Below are 18,744 nucleotides of genomic sequence, written 5' to 3' on the forward strand. Positions count from 1 at the left end.
GGTCCATGTAAAAATAATTGAAACTAGTGGTCCAAATGTTTTTTTAATAGAGTTATTATTTTTAATTTTAAAATTTATTTATTTATTCATATTCATGATCTCTTTGTTAGAGATTACATGTCCTTGAACATTAGCTCCAAAAATCCATCTTAAAATAGATTTTTAAGAGGTGACTAATTTCTACATGTACTCAAGAAACCGTGACCTTATCAAAACGAGTGATCACTTTAATTCTCTTCACCCATAACTGTGGGTATATTTTGAGAAGGAAAAAAGTTTGTGATCACTTTAATTCTCTTCACCCATACCGTGGGGGTATTTTGAGAAGGAAAAAAGTTTATATACAGCCGAGGCTCTAAACAATTAAATTAGAGCTTACCTAAAATTTTTACTATAAGAGTTTGTTTTGATGCCTAAATATCATCAAATTGATCATCTCGACATCAAGATGCATAGACATGAAAAAAAAAAAAAATGGATTTAAAATTTCGAAAATAGTGCATCTTGTAATACATTTTGGATCATCAATTTTCAAGATTTTCATAAATATGTTCAATCTATACTATTTTTGAAACTTTTAATTATATAATTAAAGATTTAAATATATTTAAAGCTATCACAAAGTTTTTTTTCCGTTTTTTTGACGTAATTATGAAGATTACAAACCCCTAACTGTTTTCTAAATCATTAGTAGTTTTTGAAAACGTCTAGTGATAATAGAAGCCTTGAAACCAACACGACCCCAACCCCAACCCCATTATCAGCTATCACAAAGATTTTCAATATAAAAACCACATTTCTCGATACTATTTGAAGGAGGGCTCTAATTTGATTGTTTAGAGCCTCTATACAAACCGCACCCTACAACACGGAGACACCGAGAAATTCACCTACTCTTGAAAAGTGAAATGTTTTATGACCCAGCGGGAGCCCATCGCTCAATTGCTTTCACGTAAGTGCGAACTTGCGGTACATTATGCTAAAGTTTAGGGATATATTGAGTTTGGGAATATAATGTATTTAATCCGGGGAAAAATGGTTTCATAGGGCCGTAGGGCTATCAAATAAAGTAAAGCCTCATTGTATCACTCATCAAAAATTGCAATTCAAGCATTAGAAAACCTTTACATCGGTCATCTCCGCTTGAATTCTATGATTATGAAAAAAAATTAGGATTTCAAGCTTTAAAAACAATGTATATTGTAACAAAATTATCTATACCATATCACTGTAAAAATAAGTGTACAACGATTCGCATGATCAAAATTAGGATTGCAAGCTTTTAAAACAATTTATTTAAACAAAATTATCTAGACCATCCATAGCCCTAAAAATCAGTGTACAAATATTCCATAGCCCTAAAAATCAATGTACAAATATTTGCATAATCTTTACCATTTAAAGAGTTCCGAATTTTATTGTCTGAAAATTGATTTTAGAACCATCATGGAAATTAGTGCATCTGTGAACAAGGTGTCAACCTTATATAAACTTTTTCTACATGTGTCAAACCTTATATAAACTTTTTCTATCCTAAAAATTAGTGCATCCTGTGAACAAGGTATCTAGACTATCTATTTTTCAAGATTTTCACATATTCATAGATCTGCTAGATCCATATAGCTTATGAAGTTTAAATTTCATAACTATGGTAGAAAAACAGGATTTTCAAACCATCTATTTGGTTTCCAACACCAAAACTATCTCCATAGCACAATTTAGAGAGGCGCATTACTTCTATGGTATAAAGAGGGAGAGCACCTCATATAAGCATCACCCTTTTTGAGAAGGCCATACATCATTCTGTTCTCAACATCTCTCCCATGGAAGTTTCTAGTACGCATCCATTCAAGAACAAAAAGTGGGAGAGCAATCAGTCCTCACGCCACTGCTTTTGGCAAGACGAATTGGCACACATGTAGAATGTGGTCATGGGTTCATCTGCTGATCGTATTTGCATTTGAAAGTAATATGCTTGCCCAAAACAGCATCTTGGACAGGTAGCTGCCAATGATACACAGAAAACATCAGATGATGTCCAAGAGACAAGAGGGACTTGTGATGCCAAAAAGAGAAGTAACATTAGAGAGAGAGAGGAGTTTAGAGGGTAAATATAAGATAAAACATCAAAGAGAGTGAAAGTTTGGGAGGTTGATTCTAGTGTTTCAAGCTTCAAACTTTCAACAAAATGTTAATTTAGATATTCTAGAATGTCATATTCCAACCTAACAAAACACCATGAGTTTGATTGTTAAAAAAAATAAGGGAAATGTGAGACCAAATTTTGCATAAATTCTAAAATTCCAATACTTGAAAACCCTTTAATTTCAGATCCAATCCTCATAGAGAATCCTATCGCCCTACGACACTCAATCCACAAGACCCTCATTTATTCAATAAAGAAACAATTCTGACATAAATATACAAACCTTCAGTTTTAGGAGCACTTTTAATGGCTTCATCAGCACTGAATATGGGTTCTACTTCTTTGTTCTGCAATGGAACTTTCTTACTAATCTGCAAACAAAAATCCAACAAGTTGGTCTTCCTAAACAAAATCTTGAAATGTAAAAGAAACAGAAATTAGGGTTTCCAATCAAGCTTTTATAACAAGGACTTATTTGTTTACCTTTCTCTGGATGGGATAGACATATGGGCAGGTGGGACATCTTAACCAGACACGCTTGCCGCCAGTATCAAGCTCAAGTATCATACCACAGTCGGGGCAAAACTCCAAGCCCATTGCATAAACCAACTTTTGGAATCCTAGATGGACGACCCAGATAAGAGCCTTCTAAATTGAATATTGAGGTTTCCCTTCCAATCTTGTACCTTTTCAAAGCTTTTAGTGTCCCAATGATCTAACATTTGCTTAATGAACTGAAAAAAAAAATTAGTAAGCAGGGTTGCAAAAAAATTTAATTAGAAAAAGTCAAACACAGTCAAAATTTATTGTAAAGAAGCCCAAACATACACATCTAGTTACCAAATTATGCTTCAGTTATTTTCACAGAAAATCTGCTTCTAATATTTTTACAAGCAGCCAAATACTTTACCAACATAATCAAAGAAAATGATAGGGTTTTTCAATTTAGGGTGAAAATAGTACAAGTTTTTTCAATTTGGATGCTTTTTTGCTAGACATCTAAACTGACACTTGTAACTCTCATTAATAATTAAAATCAAATGAAACTAAAAATATTATTTAGTGAAAAAGATAGTTTTCATAGTGTTCAGTTACTTGGACTCACCCAAGGACTAGACAAGGGCCCGAAGCAAGTCGGCTCAACGAGTCCCAATTGGAGTCACTAAGTTCTGTTGCGATGGATAAGTTGCCTTAAAAAAATCCCAAATATTGCAAACAAATAATAAAAATCAAAAATAGAAAATACACCAAATCACAAATATCATAAAACGACAATACAAAAGGAAAATGATAAATTTAGATTTAATCACTACATTGGTAAAAAAAGAGAAGTTCATTTGAATTTAAATTGGAAAATAAAAAATTCAAAGCTAATCATTCAATCTTCTCATATGTCCAGATCCATGCCTCCAATAATTGTCAAAAGTGTCCATAAATGCCCCATAGTGAAATCCTAAATAGATTGGTGTTCAAGTTTGGATGTAGTTGACACAGCTATAGAAATTTTTTGGCCAAATAGTGTTCTCTTGTTCAAAATCTTGCAGATTCATGAATTTGAAAGGCCTTTGTGAAAAAAAAACCTATGATTCGAGCATCATCATCATCAAGCCTTATCCCAACTATTTCGGGTTGGCTAGACAAATCTTGTTCTGCGATTCTGCTCTATCAAGGCTCATACCCTCAATCAGACCGTAAGCCAACATATCTCTTTTCACCACTTCCATCCATATCCTTTTGGCCTTGCCCTTTTGGAGCCTTCCACTTGAACCAAATCACCCTCCTAACCGGTATTGTTCTAAGTCAACGTTGCAATTAGCTTGACCACGTAAGTCTATTTTCTTGATCTTATCGCCTATTCAAGCTACCCCTACGTTCCCTCAGATGTATTCATTCTGAATTCTATCCTTTCTTTTCTTGCCCCTCATCTATCTCAACATCTTCATCACAGCTACATTCATTCTATAAATATGTTGTTTCTTGACACCTAACATTATGTCCCATAAACTTATAATGTCATAAAGATATCAAAAATAGTCTTAGATAAATGACTTAAATCAAAACCGAGCTAGGGAAGCTTTCAAACCAATTTTTTTAAAAACGAATAGGGGGGGAGGCTGCTCACCCATTGATCCCGATCAGAATCATCACGATCAGCAATTCGGTAACATTGAAAAAAAAACAAAAGAGAGAGAGAGAGAGAGAGAGAGAGAGAGAAAATAGATAAACTAAAACTTAGAGGAATAAATTATTCGAGCGTTAAAAATTCGAACCTCGAACCCAATGCTTCACAAACCTATGCAATAGCCACTAAGGCCATTTGTATTTTATGATAAAGGAAAAAGCTAACAAACACTTGGCAACTATAATGGATAGTAATATAGGTGGAATCCCAACCGTTAGATCATTATCGGGTGGTTCAAAACATATATCACTATCTGAATTTTAAACTTTTTTTTAGAAATCGGATCGTGACAAAATTTTGGGTATTATACTAAAAACTAGGACGTAGAAGAAAAAAATTAAAACAATTATTTTTCAAAATATAAAATGACCAAAATATCTCTGAAAAATGATGGGGCTAATTTGGTCATTTTCAACTCTTAATAGTATTTTCTTTATATTTTTATATGGTGCGCAATGATGTCAAGTATATACACCCAAAATTTCATATCAATCTGATTTATAGAAAAAAGATTAAAATTCAGATAGTGATATGTATTTTGAACGATCCAATGGAGATCTAACGGCCGAGATTCCACCTATATTATTATTCATTATAGCTGCCAAATGTTTGGTAGCTTTACTCTATGATAAAATGATCACATATTATATATTATATCAATGTCGAATCACCGATTCCCTCCAAGAATTGGCACAATGCCTATCAATACCCAATTCGGTTCAGTGTTTCCCAATGAATAGGCGATTATTTAATCACTGTTTTGAACTTTAGAAAAACCCAAAATTTTCAATCTCTCAAAACCAATATTCTGATTTTCTTTCTCAAATCTGATTTATTCAATGGATAAAGGTTGCAAAAGATGTAAAAACAACCCTAGACACAATCTCACGTCAATCCAAATCTTTGTTGAAGAGATATGAGCAAAAAGACGATTCAGTGGCGTAACTAACTACAATGAGACTCTCGAGAGGTTTTATGGAGGTACATATAGTCGGGGTATACTTGGGCAAGTTATTGTAGCAACTCACCAAAGTATTGTGGAAATTCAGTGAATTTTTGTGCAAGCTTCGATTTGGAATGCTTAAGGAAGCTTTAGTCTGCCTCAATTTTTTAGTAGACCTCAATTTTTAAAATTCATATCCATATTTTTTCCATGTTGCACACTACCTTTTACAATTTTTTAAATTTCCATTTTTTTATTCTTTTAATTTATGAATTTCATATCCTGAACACTCAAGACTTGTTTCGGGCTTCTTTGGTGACTCAAGGTGAACTCGAGTCAGGGACTCTGAATCTCTTGAGTAGCTCGGACTGCAAGCGGCAAAGTTTTATCCCTGAGCCGCTTTTGAAGCATGGGTGTTGACAGACTCGCCAAGTCTGTTAGAAGCCGCCTAGTCACTAACAACTTGCCCAAGTTACTACAGTAACTCAGGCGAGTTTGTGTACAACCGCCCCCCCTGCCTGAAGAGGGCGGGGTTCTGGGCTCTACTAGGTGCTGTGCCCAAATGAGTTTCGTGAGTCCAAGCGGACTTGTCAGAGTTTTCCAGCACTAGTTTTCACTAATATTTGTTTGGAATGTGTTTTTTGGAATTGAAGAAATTTCATGTATTTCATGCTTAATGCCCTTAATCATATGTGTAAGGCACGTGTAATAAACTACCACTTCAGAAATTAAGCCATTGATACTTGCTACTTGATGCCACTAAAGGCATGTCAATGATTGCAATTTACAGAATTACAGAGCAAGTCTATGACAAGCAAGATGGAAACATCAACGAGGAGCAGACATTGTCAAAACAAAGTGCTTTCCAATTAATTAATTAATTAAAAGTACTCTTTTTTGCTTTATTGCTAAATACATAAAATCCAAATAAATGTACAACTGGGCATACAAATATAGATCAGAATTTTCGCAAAGCCTACAAATGGATCCAAGAGAGCAGGCAAGAGATTATACATCAGGTGAGTAAAAATGAATAAAGCAAAACACGTAGCTGAAAATGATTCAAAAAGATGATAAAAAGGAGTAGATAATCAAAATAAGCGCAAAAAACATGAAGGCAGAAATTATATGAGAACAGAAGTAATCAAGATCAGAAAACAAAAACCCTAAAAATATTATAGTGGGTGAAGCAAGCAAATTCGTCAGATAAAACAGAACATGCACTCTGTTGATTATTTACAGTATTTAAAGATCCAACCCATTTTTAACATTTTCAGAAGATCGAACCCTTAAAGGCGCAATCCAATGAAAACAAATTCAGGGAACCACCCGGTCTGCTAAATCCAAACACTAAGGGGGTGTTTGATAACTTACTTGTAGTATCACTAGGAAATTCCCGGCTACTAGGTTTCCTGAAAACGAGGAGGAAAATGAAATAGGTAGTCTGAAAGATGGCAACCCTATTTGTCACCTATCTAGATTCCCTGGTGCTGGCAGTTTCTCCTCTTTGATAATGGGGAAAGCAATATTTTTTTTTTTTTAATAACCCAACCAATCCATAAAAATTCATGTTGCTCAAAATTCATAATAACCATTACATATATAAAAAGAAAATAAAAAAATTACCCACAAGATAGGGTGGGGACCACAAGTGGAAGTGGGAGCTTTCAAAATCAAATGTTGACAGTTCAAACTAAGGTTACCAAAAATTTAAAATAACACAGCCCTTATTATGCACCTTACAAATATGCAAATTAAGTGTTTACAAACCAGGGCCGATACAATCCATCAAATCACATTACTATAGCAACATATTCAGCTATCACACTTAGAATCAAAATGAGCTCATATTAGATCAATTGCGCAGCTAATCCACAGCACATTCTGTAACTACAAATATTCAAAAGGACAACTCATTATGCATAAGCCGAAAAAAAGGGTGAACATAGCCAATAAGCATTACCATGCCTACGATAAATATGTTATTGGTTCTCATTATCTAACTACAATCCTATACAAGCTAAGGAGGATCAAAATATCATTTATTTCCTTCATTTCAAATAAATTTCTCAGTAGATTCTGGCAAACAGATCAACACAAGACTTAAGGAAATCAAATAGAATAACTTAAAGAATGATAGAATAAAATGAGCAAAAAAATGAACTCTGACCAAAATGAGCTCATATTAGATCCATTGTGCAGCTAAACTGCAGCACATTTTGTAACTACAAATATTCAAAAGGACTAACTCATTATGCATAAGCTGAAAGAAAGGGTGAACATAGCCAATAAGCATTACCATGTCTACGATAAATATGTTATTGGTTCTTTGTTATCTAACTACAATCATATACAAGCTAAGGAGGATCAAAATATCATTTATTTCCTTCATTTCAAATAAATTTCTCAGTGGATACTGGCAAACAGATCAACACAAGACTTAAGGAAAGCAAATAGAATGACTTAAAGAATGATAGAATAAAATAAGCAAAAAATAAACTCTGACCCAATAAAATTGCTTCATTATTGTGAAAACACTATCTGGAAATAAAAACATGTTATAACTGGTAACCCATTTTTATTTTTCTTTTTCTTTTTTTTTTTCTTTTTTTTCTTTTTTTTCTTTTTTTTTCTTTTTTTTCCTTTTTTTCCCTTTTTTTTCCTTTTTTTTCGTTTTTTTTTTTTTTTTAAAGTGTTCAGTTTGTAGTAAAGGAGATGTGAGTACAAGTATACAAAAAATAGGCTACCCACAATCCGGGAGCACCATACACAAGAAATGACTTCCAACATACTGGGAGCTCAAACTAAAACCACCGAGAGGGTGGTAGGTACAATGCTAAGGCAGAAATGGTAGGGGTAGGAACCCCTAGAGAACAGTAGTGAGCTGAGTCGCAAAAGATACTCAGTCACTATTTGCTTGATATGTGATAACTGGTAACTTGAACTTGCTTGATATGATATTAAATCCTATCCAAATCAGCCAATTCAAGATGAACTGTATGCTTTAACAAAATCAACAAGAAATATGAGATCAAAAAAATCCAAAAAATAGATGTTTCCATAGCAAGCATTATCTTGATAAAAGTCTTTTAATTTGTAATACGCGATGATTCAACACATGCCATTTTGCCGTTCTACAAGAAATAGAAACGATGGCTTTTTCTAACTCTTTTGTAACACCAGTGTACCTTCGAGATATAAACACAAACCAGTTCACAACTCCCAACTGTTGGGAAAACCAGTTAAATCAGTTTCACATGTACTATAGATATAGCGATGAGATGAAATACATGAGGAGCCCGTGACCTATAGTAGATACACATGGAGACAATTTAATGAACCATGACAAGATAGAACTCACAATAAACTAAGTAACTAACTTACAGTACACACCCTATGCATGATATCCAACCTAATGATATTCAAGTGTTGTAACCAGAGAAGAAACTCAAGACTATTATTGTTAAAGATAGTGGACTCACGTGAAGACTGAGCCAAGTTGAGCCAGCACGTGGATATGTGCGTACTATTCAAGCTTTAGTATTTCTGAATTAGAAAAAGATTAAAAAAAACAGCAATTTTTCAAAGGAAAAAAAAAAGACAAAAATAACCAAAAAGACAACATTATAATCACAAACAAACAAATAAAGAACCAGAAAAACCAGGGATGCAAGTCCGCTTCAATTCTAACCCGATTACTCAATCACACAAGAATTGTATCTTTCAATCCCTAAAATAAATTCCCATACAAGCTCTCCAAACCAAATATCTCAGTCACTAAGCTAGCCCAAAGAAAAGCAGAAATAAAAGGTACGAGCAAGATTAAACAAGAAAAATTAGAAGAGAGCATAATGAGAAGACACAAGTAATGAAATAGAAGGAAATCATGGCACACAATTGTTTTTTTTTTCTTTTTCTTTTAAAGAAAAGAATGTCTAAAAAAAACCATTAAACTTGTAGGTTCACATTTCAGTTACAACTTACAAACCTCATGCACAATTTTCTTTTCAATAATAGCCAGATTTAAAAAAATCCACTGAAATTTTCAAAGAGAAACGCTACAAGAGTTAAAGGCACAGCAAGCTTCCAAAAAATAATCCAAGGAAGCTTTCCCAAATTATTTTAACATATTTTCAGCAAGATAAGGCAACAATATAAAACTCTACCAAGATGCAAGGCAAGCAAACTCTCTAAGTCGCTTTAACAGATTTTCGGCTAAACCTGGTACTTGAAGCATTTTTTTCAAAAAATTTCATAAAACCACAATAATTTAAAGAAGGAAATGTATAAAATGAGACCATTTACTTTTGATACAAGGATGTTACAATCATCATTGACCGTTAGATTTGAAATTGGGTGGTTAAGGATGTGTCATTCAAAGTTCAAAATAAAATTTCTTGAATGTTGCGACCCACTTTAATCTATTGGATTTCACATCCAATGATCAAAAGTGATTGTGACCTCCTTATACCAAAAATAAATGGTCTCATAGTATAAATCCTTTTAAAGAATACAGCATGTAACATGCTCAGATTTAGGTGTTAAAAAAAAACTACCAGTCATATAAAAAGAAAACAAAAGCTATAACTATTTTTTTATCAGAAAAAATTAGCTTCAATCATTGAAGAATTGATCATACACTAAAATACAGAGACCACAAAAGCAATAATTCATCACAAGAAATACAGAAACCCATGAAAGTAAGAATTTACAATCCATGAAGAGAGAGAGGAGAGGGGAAAAGGAAGAATCATGAGTGCAAATTAGGGTTACCTTCATGGGAGCATAGCATACAAGGAAGGGAGAAGAAAGGTTGGGTTTCTAATTTTATTAGGAGCCATAGAAAAAAAGATGTGATCTTCTCTCTCTCTCTAAAACATGACCTTTAGAGAGAGAAAAAAAGGTTTTTAGCTAGAAAAGAAGTCTCCATTTTTGACAGGTGCTCTCTCGGAAACCCCGGACCAACAGGAGTGAGAGGGGTCTTCAGAGACCACCATGGAAACATTCTGGCCTCTTTCTCCAAGTACATTGGCCACGCCGACTCCCAGCTAGCCAATTCTACGGCACTGCTCTCTGGACTCAAGATGCTTGACCCCGCGTGGGGACAACCATTGATTGTTGAAGGAAACACCCAAAACAGTATCACTGGGGCTACTAGCATTGCTCTTACCCCCTAGTAGACGACATCATGCACATTTGCAAGGATATGGCCATCTTATGGAAGCATATCTAGAGGGAATCAAACGCCCTGGTGGACCAACTGGCTAAGGATGGAGCGGCTTCAAGTGTCGTGGGTTCATAAGAGCTCGGCGTTTTTTGGCTCCCTATGTATTTGGGTCCTATCTTTAAAGGCCTTTTGGACTCTCGCGACCCTGGGCTTCTTATTTTTTGTACACTCAATGTATTGAGCAACTGTTTTAAGCCCCACCCATTTTTTGTATAGGGCTACCCTCTAAGGAGAAGCCTATCTTTTGCTAAGAGGCCCGGCCTGTGGGCCCTCTCGACGGACCACTGTAATCTTTTACTTCTTTTAATCCAACAGTTAACAGCATCAAAAAAAAAAACAAGTCTCCATTTTCAACCATATATCATGAACAAAGTCATTCTTGAGAAGAAGAGAAAGCTTGGACTTAAACATAGAATTGAAAAGCTAAATGTATGTGCCAACATAGACAGAGAATATCGAAGATTAGAATGGAAGTTAGACATGCTAGTTCAAGAGAGAAATGTTAGACATGCTAGTTCAAGAGAGAACCAATCCACTTGCAACGATGATAGAATGGAAGTCCTCACCTCCCCTTTCCCTCTTTCTCCTCTCTCTAGGGTGTGTATGATAACTTTCTTTGCAGTTTCCCCAAGAAAATCCCGGCTGCTGAATTTCTTAGAAACTGTTACAAATGTGAAAATTGGTAACCTGACTATCTTCACATCATTCTTCACAGATTCATGATGAACTTGAAAGGAACATATTCATCAGATAAACATGTACAAGAGACATGAAGGAGAAGAAAATTTACAAAAGGCAGAGACCAATGGGTTCTCAACAGAAAACTTCAGAAACCAGAGAAAATGAAAGAAAATATAAGGGACTTGCAGTTGGTGTTATAATAGAATGAACAAGGAAATTCTCCTAAACTCTTCATTTTTATAATTGTTAAGTAAAATATAATTATCAACTCTTTGTCTTTATATATATATATATATATATATATATATATATATATATATATAATACTCACACTATGGAGTAATTTATCATTGTACTCAACAATTTTGGATACTTCTATACCATTGTTTTATACATGTAGTATTTTTTTAACAAGGGTATTTTTTGTCATTAGGAAGGTATGACACGATCAACATGGGGGTGTGACGTCATCCACATAGAGCATTAAAAGCCACTAGTGTGCTCCATGTGGGTTAAATGCCACTAGTGTGCTCCATGTGGGTTAAATGCCACTAGTGTTCTCCATGTAGGTGATGTCACACCCCATTGTGATGACGTCATACCCTCCAAATGATCAAAAATACCCTTGATAAAAAATGCTCCATGTAGAAAACAAGAGTATAGAAATGTCCAAAATTGTTGAGTACAATGATAAATTACTCCATAGTGTGAGGCACCCTAATATAATCCTATATATATATATATATATATATATGAGTAGCTGAGGTCAGCCCACTAGAGGACAGCCATAGCAAACACCCAACACCCCAGATTGAATCTGGGCCAACCCAATGGTCATAATTTCATTTCGTATTTGAATATTAATTTTTTGTACAAATTCAAATCACTTGAAATTGGAGTGTCTACTCTTGAAAAATAGGGGAATCTAATAAAAATATTATAAAAAATAATTTAACAAAAATACCCACTGAAACTTTCAAAAATACTTTGGCCAATTTATTTTTTATGAATTACTTTTTAGCATTTTTATTAGGTGCACCTTATGAGAAGAGTCAACGCTCCAAATTTCATCTGATTTGGATTTGTAGAAAAAAGATTAAAAATTCAAATCCGAAATGCAATCATGGCTGTCAGATTGGCCCAGATTCAATCTGGGCCATTAGGCTTACACTATTCCATCAACCCATGGGCTGACAGGAACTTCACACACACACAAACACACACACACACACACACATACACACACACACACGCACACAAAATTAGAGCTGGGTGCGCAAAGTGGAGATGCGCAACTGGAATTTTATGTGATCGTTGCATACCAATGAGGCAGAAGAGCAAGTTCTATGGGACAACGGTGAGACCAGCTTGCTCTATGGGGTGGAATATTGGGCGGACAAAAAACAATATACCCATAGAATGAGTGTAGCGGAGATGAGGATGTTGAGATGGATGAGTGGCAAGACAAGAAGGGATAGAATTCGAAATAAATCTATTCAAGAGAATTTAGGTGTGGCACCAATAGACGATAAAATGAGAGAGAGTAGACTTAGGTGGGTTGGCCATGTGTGGCGCCGACCAAGTACAGCACCCGCTAGCAAGTGCGAGTTAGTTCAAGTGGAAGGACTGAAAAGAACAAGGGGAAGGCCCAAAAGGACATGGTTGGACCTAGTCCGAAAAGATATGGGGACTTATGCCTCACTAATGATATGGCCCTTAATAGAGCAAAATGGAGAACCATGATTCATGTAGCCGACCCCAATTAATTGGAAAACGGCTAAAATGATGATGATGATGATGATGATGATATATATATATATATATATATATATATATATATATATATATATATATATATAAAACTCTTTTTTCCTTGAGGTGTTTAGGAATTTAGTTAACTGTTTCAACTGTTTTCCTTAGTTATTAAAACATGCAAGATCACAAGGATCTATGATACTCAGAACAATATTTTGCTATCTGTTCCATAATTCATTCACAATCTACCAATTAGATGCTTAAAGTTTCTTATTCACAGTTAAAAACAACTGCGAATGTACTATAATAATCGAGAAGCTTTTTCATGGGAGAGTTTGGTCAATTCTTGAAGCAAAAATTCGGAGACTGACATACGAATCTCCAAAAAATATATCCAAGGGCATGCTACATTCATCAAGAAAACCAAAGGAAAGAAAGTATACGATGACCAATATGATTATAGAAAAGCCCAATCTAGAGAGAAGTAGGGTAATTGACAGGATGTAAGGGAAAAACTACATAAAGCATGTGTTAAACCTAGCAAGTGATAAAAGCAATAAAGCAAACACGAGGGAGTAAACGTGAATGGGCAGGTCCTGTTGAAATAAGTAAAGCTGAGAAAATTCCTTGCAATCTGCCACAGCATCTGAAACCCAACTATCATTGAGATAGAGAGAGAGAGAGAGAGAGAGAGAGAGAGAGAGATGGGAAGAAATAAGAAGATGGAGGCTTACCAAGCAGCGAGGATGGGAGACCCAACGAGATGTAGTACAATATGTGGACGATGTAAAGTGAAGAGGCTTAGAGAGAGAGAGAAAGACCGAGGGGAGAGATGGGGAGGAGGATAAAAACACAAAGGAGAAACTTAGAGAGAGTGTGTGTTGGATGGAGAGAGAGAGAGCGTTTGATAAGCAGTGTCCCTAGGAATCACCCCTGCTGCTGACTTTCCTAGATTCTGGGATGCAAGTGAAAATTGATAGGGTGAAAGCAGGAAACCCTGTTTGATAAATTGTGCTGCTAGCAATTTCACCTGTTTGGCAATGGGAAACTGCCCGTAATACTATTTATTATGCATTTTATTGATATGATGTGCAAAATGTAGTTTTTTAAAAATATTCTGTAATTAAATAAGGTTTCTTTCATTCATCCAACATATTACCAAATTGAGAAAAATCCAGGTCTATTTTTTGAATAATAATATTAAATAAATAAAAAAAGCCAGGTCTATTGACATACAATTCCTAAGAATGCATTGAAAATCAAATCCTAGTCCACAAGAATCACTTCATTCTGACCCCAAGGCAACAAAACAATGGCCAATACACAATCCCCAGCTATAAATAAGGAACTATATAAAATTAATCAGAGAAACATTAAGAAGAATAGAACACTAATCAATGGAAGAACGACACATAAGAAACTGCTCTTTCCACAAGAAGGAAAAAAAAACCTAGATCATCATACAGTGATTCATTTGAACACTGATCTACTACTGCTATTACTTCAAAAAAAGATAAATTATAACCAAACATTTATTCTTTGATAGATGCTGAACCAAACAAAGACAAAAGACATAATAATATCAAAATCTCAACCAGATGGAACCATCAGGGTCAAAATAAGAAAAAAATAAGTAAGAGTAATCAGTATATGATTGCTTTACCAGAATAGAGATAGAGAGTAATGCTTACTATAAGGAAACAAAATGAGCAAAGAGATGCAAAGCCCTGAATAAATCCATGGCAGACTTATAAAAGATAAAAGCATTCTCATCAGAACTACTCGCACAGATAAAAGAGAAGGAAATAAATTTTCTGTTTTCAAGAAAGAAACTTTTTTTATCAGATGCATTACACAACAGACAGTGCCAAGGAAGAACAATTTTCTATAACATCCAGCTGCATAAATTAGAGATAATGCATACAAACACCCTAATTTCAAACAGAACAAAAACATTAATTAAAAGAATAAAGCCACTCTTAACATGCCATAAAAATGCACAAAAAATACATATAGAAACCTAAATCATGATAAAATGTACAGAAATAGACCATAACATTAACTCGGGGACCAGTTCCAAGTGAAGAACATGCCTAAAACTATTGAAAATCAAAATAAAAAAGTATGGATGTAACAAAAAACAAATAAAAATCCGAGGATTAAAGAACAAAATAAGCAAAAAAGGCTAATAAATTAATACTTCCATCTAGTTGAAATATATGCAAGCATCAGATTGAAAAATCAACCAATAAATAAATATATATATTTTTTGAATATGTATCAATAAATAAATATAATCCCAATCTAAAGTAAAAATGACTCCAAGAAAACCAAATCAACGCAGACCCTTGATCGACCACCAACAAACATCAAAACAATAAAACCAATAAGAAATATATGATAATCACAATCAGATGGAATCAAAAGGACCATCTCCATGCCCGAGCTAAAAGACTGAGAATCCACCAAATCCTAATTTCCTAAACCCCTAATTTTAAAAATAATTAACTCACTGATTTGGGGCTTCTCGGTAGGTGAAGCCAAGTATTTCTTATCAGTTAAAATAGCTGCAAAAACAAAAAAAAATCACTAGTTTAGTGTTAGAATTCGTGGGAGCATAGAATAGAGAATGGAGAGAACACAATATTTACGTAGTTCAAACCGGAGCCTAACGTCCACGGATCCAAAGCCCAACTAACTAATCATAAGAGCATAGAATAGAGAACGTCCAACATCCACAGATCCAAAGCCCGACTGGCTAATCGTAGGAGCATAGAGTACAGAATGGAGAGAACACAACATTTATGTGGTTCAAGACAAAGCCTAACGTCCACGGATCCAAAAGCCCAACTGGCCACATATTTACTATTTTAAATGAATGTTTACATTAATAAGGACCTCTATATATAGAGGACAATCACACAATCATGAGATAAATATCGTATGATAACTTGATGTCTAAGTAAATTGGTGTCGATCTTCTAGATACCTAACCTTATCAAGAGATATATACATACATCAATATGAACCCGAGATATCCATATCCCAACACTCCCCCTCAAACTCAAGATGCTTTGACACGAACAATACTGAGTTGCCAAAATTAATACTGAGTTGCCAAAATTGCCATGATAAATTTCACAGGTTACCATGGTCTTCCAAGAAACAACCTTTCTTGGGTTCTCTACTTTCTTCTCTGAAGATCTTCTCTCTTCAGAGGCTTCTCTGAAGATCTTCTCTCTTCAGAGGCTTCTCTGAAGATCTTCTCTCTTCAGAGGCTTCTCTGAAGATCTTCTCTCTTCAGAGGCTTCTCTGAAGATCTTCTCTCTCTGAAGATCTTCTCTCTTCAGAGGCTTCTCTGAAGATCTTCTCTCTTCAGAGGCTTCTCTGAAGATCTTCTCTCTTCAGAGAAGTCTTTTCTTTCTAGAGGCTTTCTCTCTCTAAAAGAAATGTTCTTTCTTTCTCTCTTCTTCGGAAGATTCGGGATCGAGCAACGAAAAACTCGATGATCATCACTCAGGATGGAGCAACGAAAAACTCCATCATTAAACAGGAAAACTTGATCAAAATTCGATCATCAAACTAAAACAAAAACTAGAGACTTGAAACCAAAAACTGGAGTCTTGAAAGCAAAAAGTTGGCAATGAAATTGGGCTTCTAGACAATAGCCCACATCTTAAAAGAAATACCACCCAATTTTATTTTTTTATTTTTTTTTTAACAACCCCAAAACGAAGAGACTTTGGCACCAAACCCGTGCACGTAATAACACACACTGCCAGATAACAAAAACCCATTAATAACTTGCAATAACTGCATAATTCTTGCATCAAGACGAAGGTTTTCTCGAGCCTGTAGAAGATGGGTATACTTTTTTACCATCAGAGCCGATAAGTCCCAACTTCTTAGGCGTTGTCTTTGTCGACAAGATAGTCACTTGCTCGCAAAAAGTAGATATAGTAACAATGCCACGGAGCTATGCTCTTTGATCACCATCAAAACCATTTAATAATGGATATGCACGTATATTTCTCAAGACCAGGTATAGGCACGAAGCTCTCTTTGATCACCATCAGAGAACAATATTTGTTTCTCAAGACCAAGCATAAAAGAAGAGTTTTGATATGGTCCCTATGGACCATCAAATGAAAAGGAGGGATTTGTTTGAAAACATGGAGACTCTCTCTCTAGATTTTATCCTCTCTTCATCTTCTCCGTGAGAAGATTGGACGGCAGATGTAGGCCCCAAGAGCAACAAGGGGGATGCGACAGATTTACGAGGGGGAAGAAAGGACTTTACGTTGCGCACAACGCACTGGTGCAAGGAGTTTTGGAGGAGGCGAGGCGAGCGGATGCCCACAGTTACAGCTCTATTATGAATAGCTTCGACGAGCAAAAGAGATACGATTTACTCTCTTTTCTTGAGGATGACCCATATTTTCCATCAACTGAATTGGACCAAGAAAAGCCTGCACAAGAGGATAAAGACGATGTAGCTGATATGCCCGTGTTCTTTGGTAAAAAATACGGGTCCCTTCCGGAGTCCTATATATGGATTTCTTCCTCTGCCGACGAGGTCAACTCCATTTGTTGGAACAGCTTCCGTTGAGTCTCTGCACCTATGGGCCGACCCCATCGTCTCCACCCCGTAGGAACTACGAGACCACCCCAAGGACGCCTTCGGCATCCAGGGGTCACAGACCGACCATATACCCTGTTCAATAAGTGGAACGCATTAGCTGTCCGCTCATAGGCCACGAATCTATGCCAACAGTAAAGCCATCAGTAAAGCTAGAGGGTACTGAATATTCTGACCTTGGATCTGAGGTTGGCGAGTTTAGATTTGAGCCGAGGACGTTGGAATCAAAGGTCGGCGAGCTCAGATCTGAATCGAGGAGTCTATTGCTCTGATGGACTGTTAGAATTCATGGGAGCGTAGAAAAGAGAATGAAAAGAGCGAGCTCAGATCTGAGCCGAGGAGTCTATTACTCTGATTCCATGTTAGAATTCATGGAAGTATAAGGAGTCTATTACTCTGATTCCATGTTAGAATTCATAGAAGTATAAAATAGAGAATGGAGACAACACAACATTTATACGGTTCAAGCCGAAGCATAACGTCCACGGATCTAAAGCCCAACGGGCTACATATTTACTATTTTGGATGAATGTTTATATCCATAACGATTTCTATATATAGAAGACAATCAAATAATTATATGAGATAAATATAATATGATAACGTGATGACCAAGTAACTCGGCCTCTATCTTTTAAATACCTACCCTTATCAAAAGATATATACATATATATCCATAATAATATATATCAGAACTCGAGATATCCATATCCGAACCTTTATGGTTTCTCAACAAGAATAACAAAAAAAATTCAAACTCACAACAAAATTTAAAAATCGGTTTATCATCATAGTAAAAAAAATAACAACTCACTCATTCGTGGCTTCAATCTCTTCAACAGGCATCTCGGACTTTCTCTTCGTCGAGGGTTGGTTGGAACCAACAAACGGGCTTTCTCTTCCTCAGGGTTGCTTGGAATAAACAAGGGAGGCGAGAGAACAAAGAAGAGGGATAGTGTTGGGAAGCTCAGAGGAACAGAGAAGGCAAGCTCAAATAAGTGCGGCGAGGGAGAACGTCTTGAGGGGTGAAAGTCAGGCAACCTTTTCTCAAACACAACCTAAGCGGTTCCAGGGAATAAGGGAAAATGAATACCCACTACTTTCCTCAAAGGCTGGTCGTGAATGTCCACCAAAAAAAAAAAATCATGTTTAATTTTTCTACTTAAAAATG

The 18,744-nt window shown here is 35.5% G+C and overlaps 1 protein-coding gene across 11 annotated transcripts; it reads right to left on the reverse strand.

Moving 5' to 3' along the window:
• Window positions 1-1,620: 1,620 nt before the first annotated feature.
• On the reverse strand, window positions 1,621-18,593 carry LOC18447622 (uncharacterized). Of its 11 annotated transcripts, XM_088849066.1 has the most exons (8): window positions 18,388-18,593; window positions 15,448-15,501; window positions 11,065-11,159; window positions 8,754-8,817; window positions 3,252-3,336; window positions 2,630-2,880; window positions 2,430-2,517; window positions 1,621-2,004 (listed from the first exon to the last, which is right to left on the reverse strand). In XM_088849066.1, exons 6-8 carry the CDS (start codon window positions 2,741-2,743, stop codon window positions 1,874-1,876), a joined length of 333 nt encoding a protein of 110 aa, XP_088705192.1. In that variant the 5' UTR covers window positions 2,744-2,880; window positions 3,252-3,336; window positions 8,754-8,817; window positions 11,065-11,159; window positions 15,448-15,501; window positions 18,388-18,593; the 3' UTR covers window positions 1,621-1,873. The 11 variants fall into 11 exon arrangements, with proteins under 11 accessions (XP_088705192.1, XP_088705196.1, XP_088705190.1 ...); XM_088849070.1 differs by lacking the exons at window positions 8,754-8,817; window positions 15,448-15,501 and adding an exon at window positions 6,646-6,683 and having other exon boundaries at window positions 3,252-3,315; XM_088849064.1 differs by lacking the exon at window positions 15,448-15,501.
• Window positions 18,594-18,744: the final 151 nt, after the last annotated feature.

The sequence above is a fragment of the Amborella trichopoda genome, chromosome 10 (genome assembly GCF_054954075.1).
Source record: "Amborella trichopoda isolate Santa Cruz 75 chromosome 10, AtrichopodaSantaCruz75HAP2 v2.0, whole genome shotgun sequence".
NCBI classification, from domain to species: domain Eukaryota; kingdom Viridiplantae; phylum Streptophyta; class Magnoliopsida; order Amborellales; family Amborellaceae; genus Amborella; species Amborella trichopoda.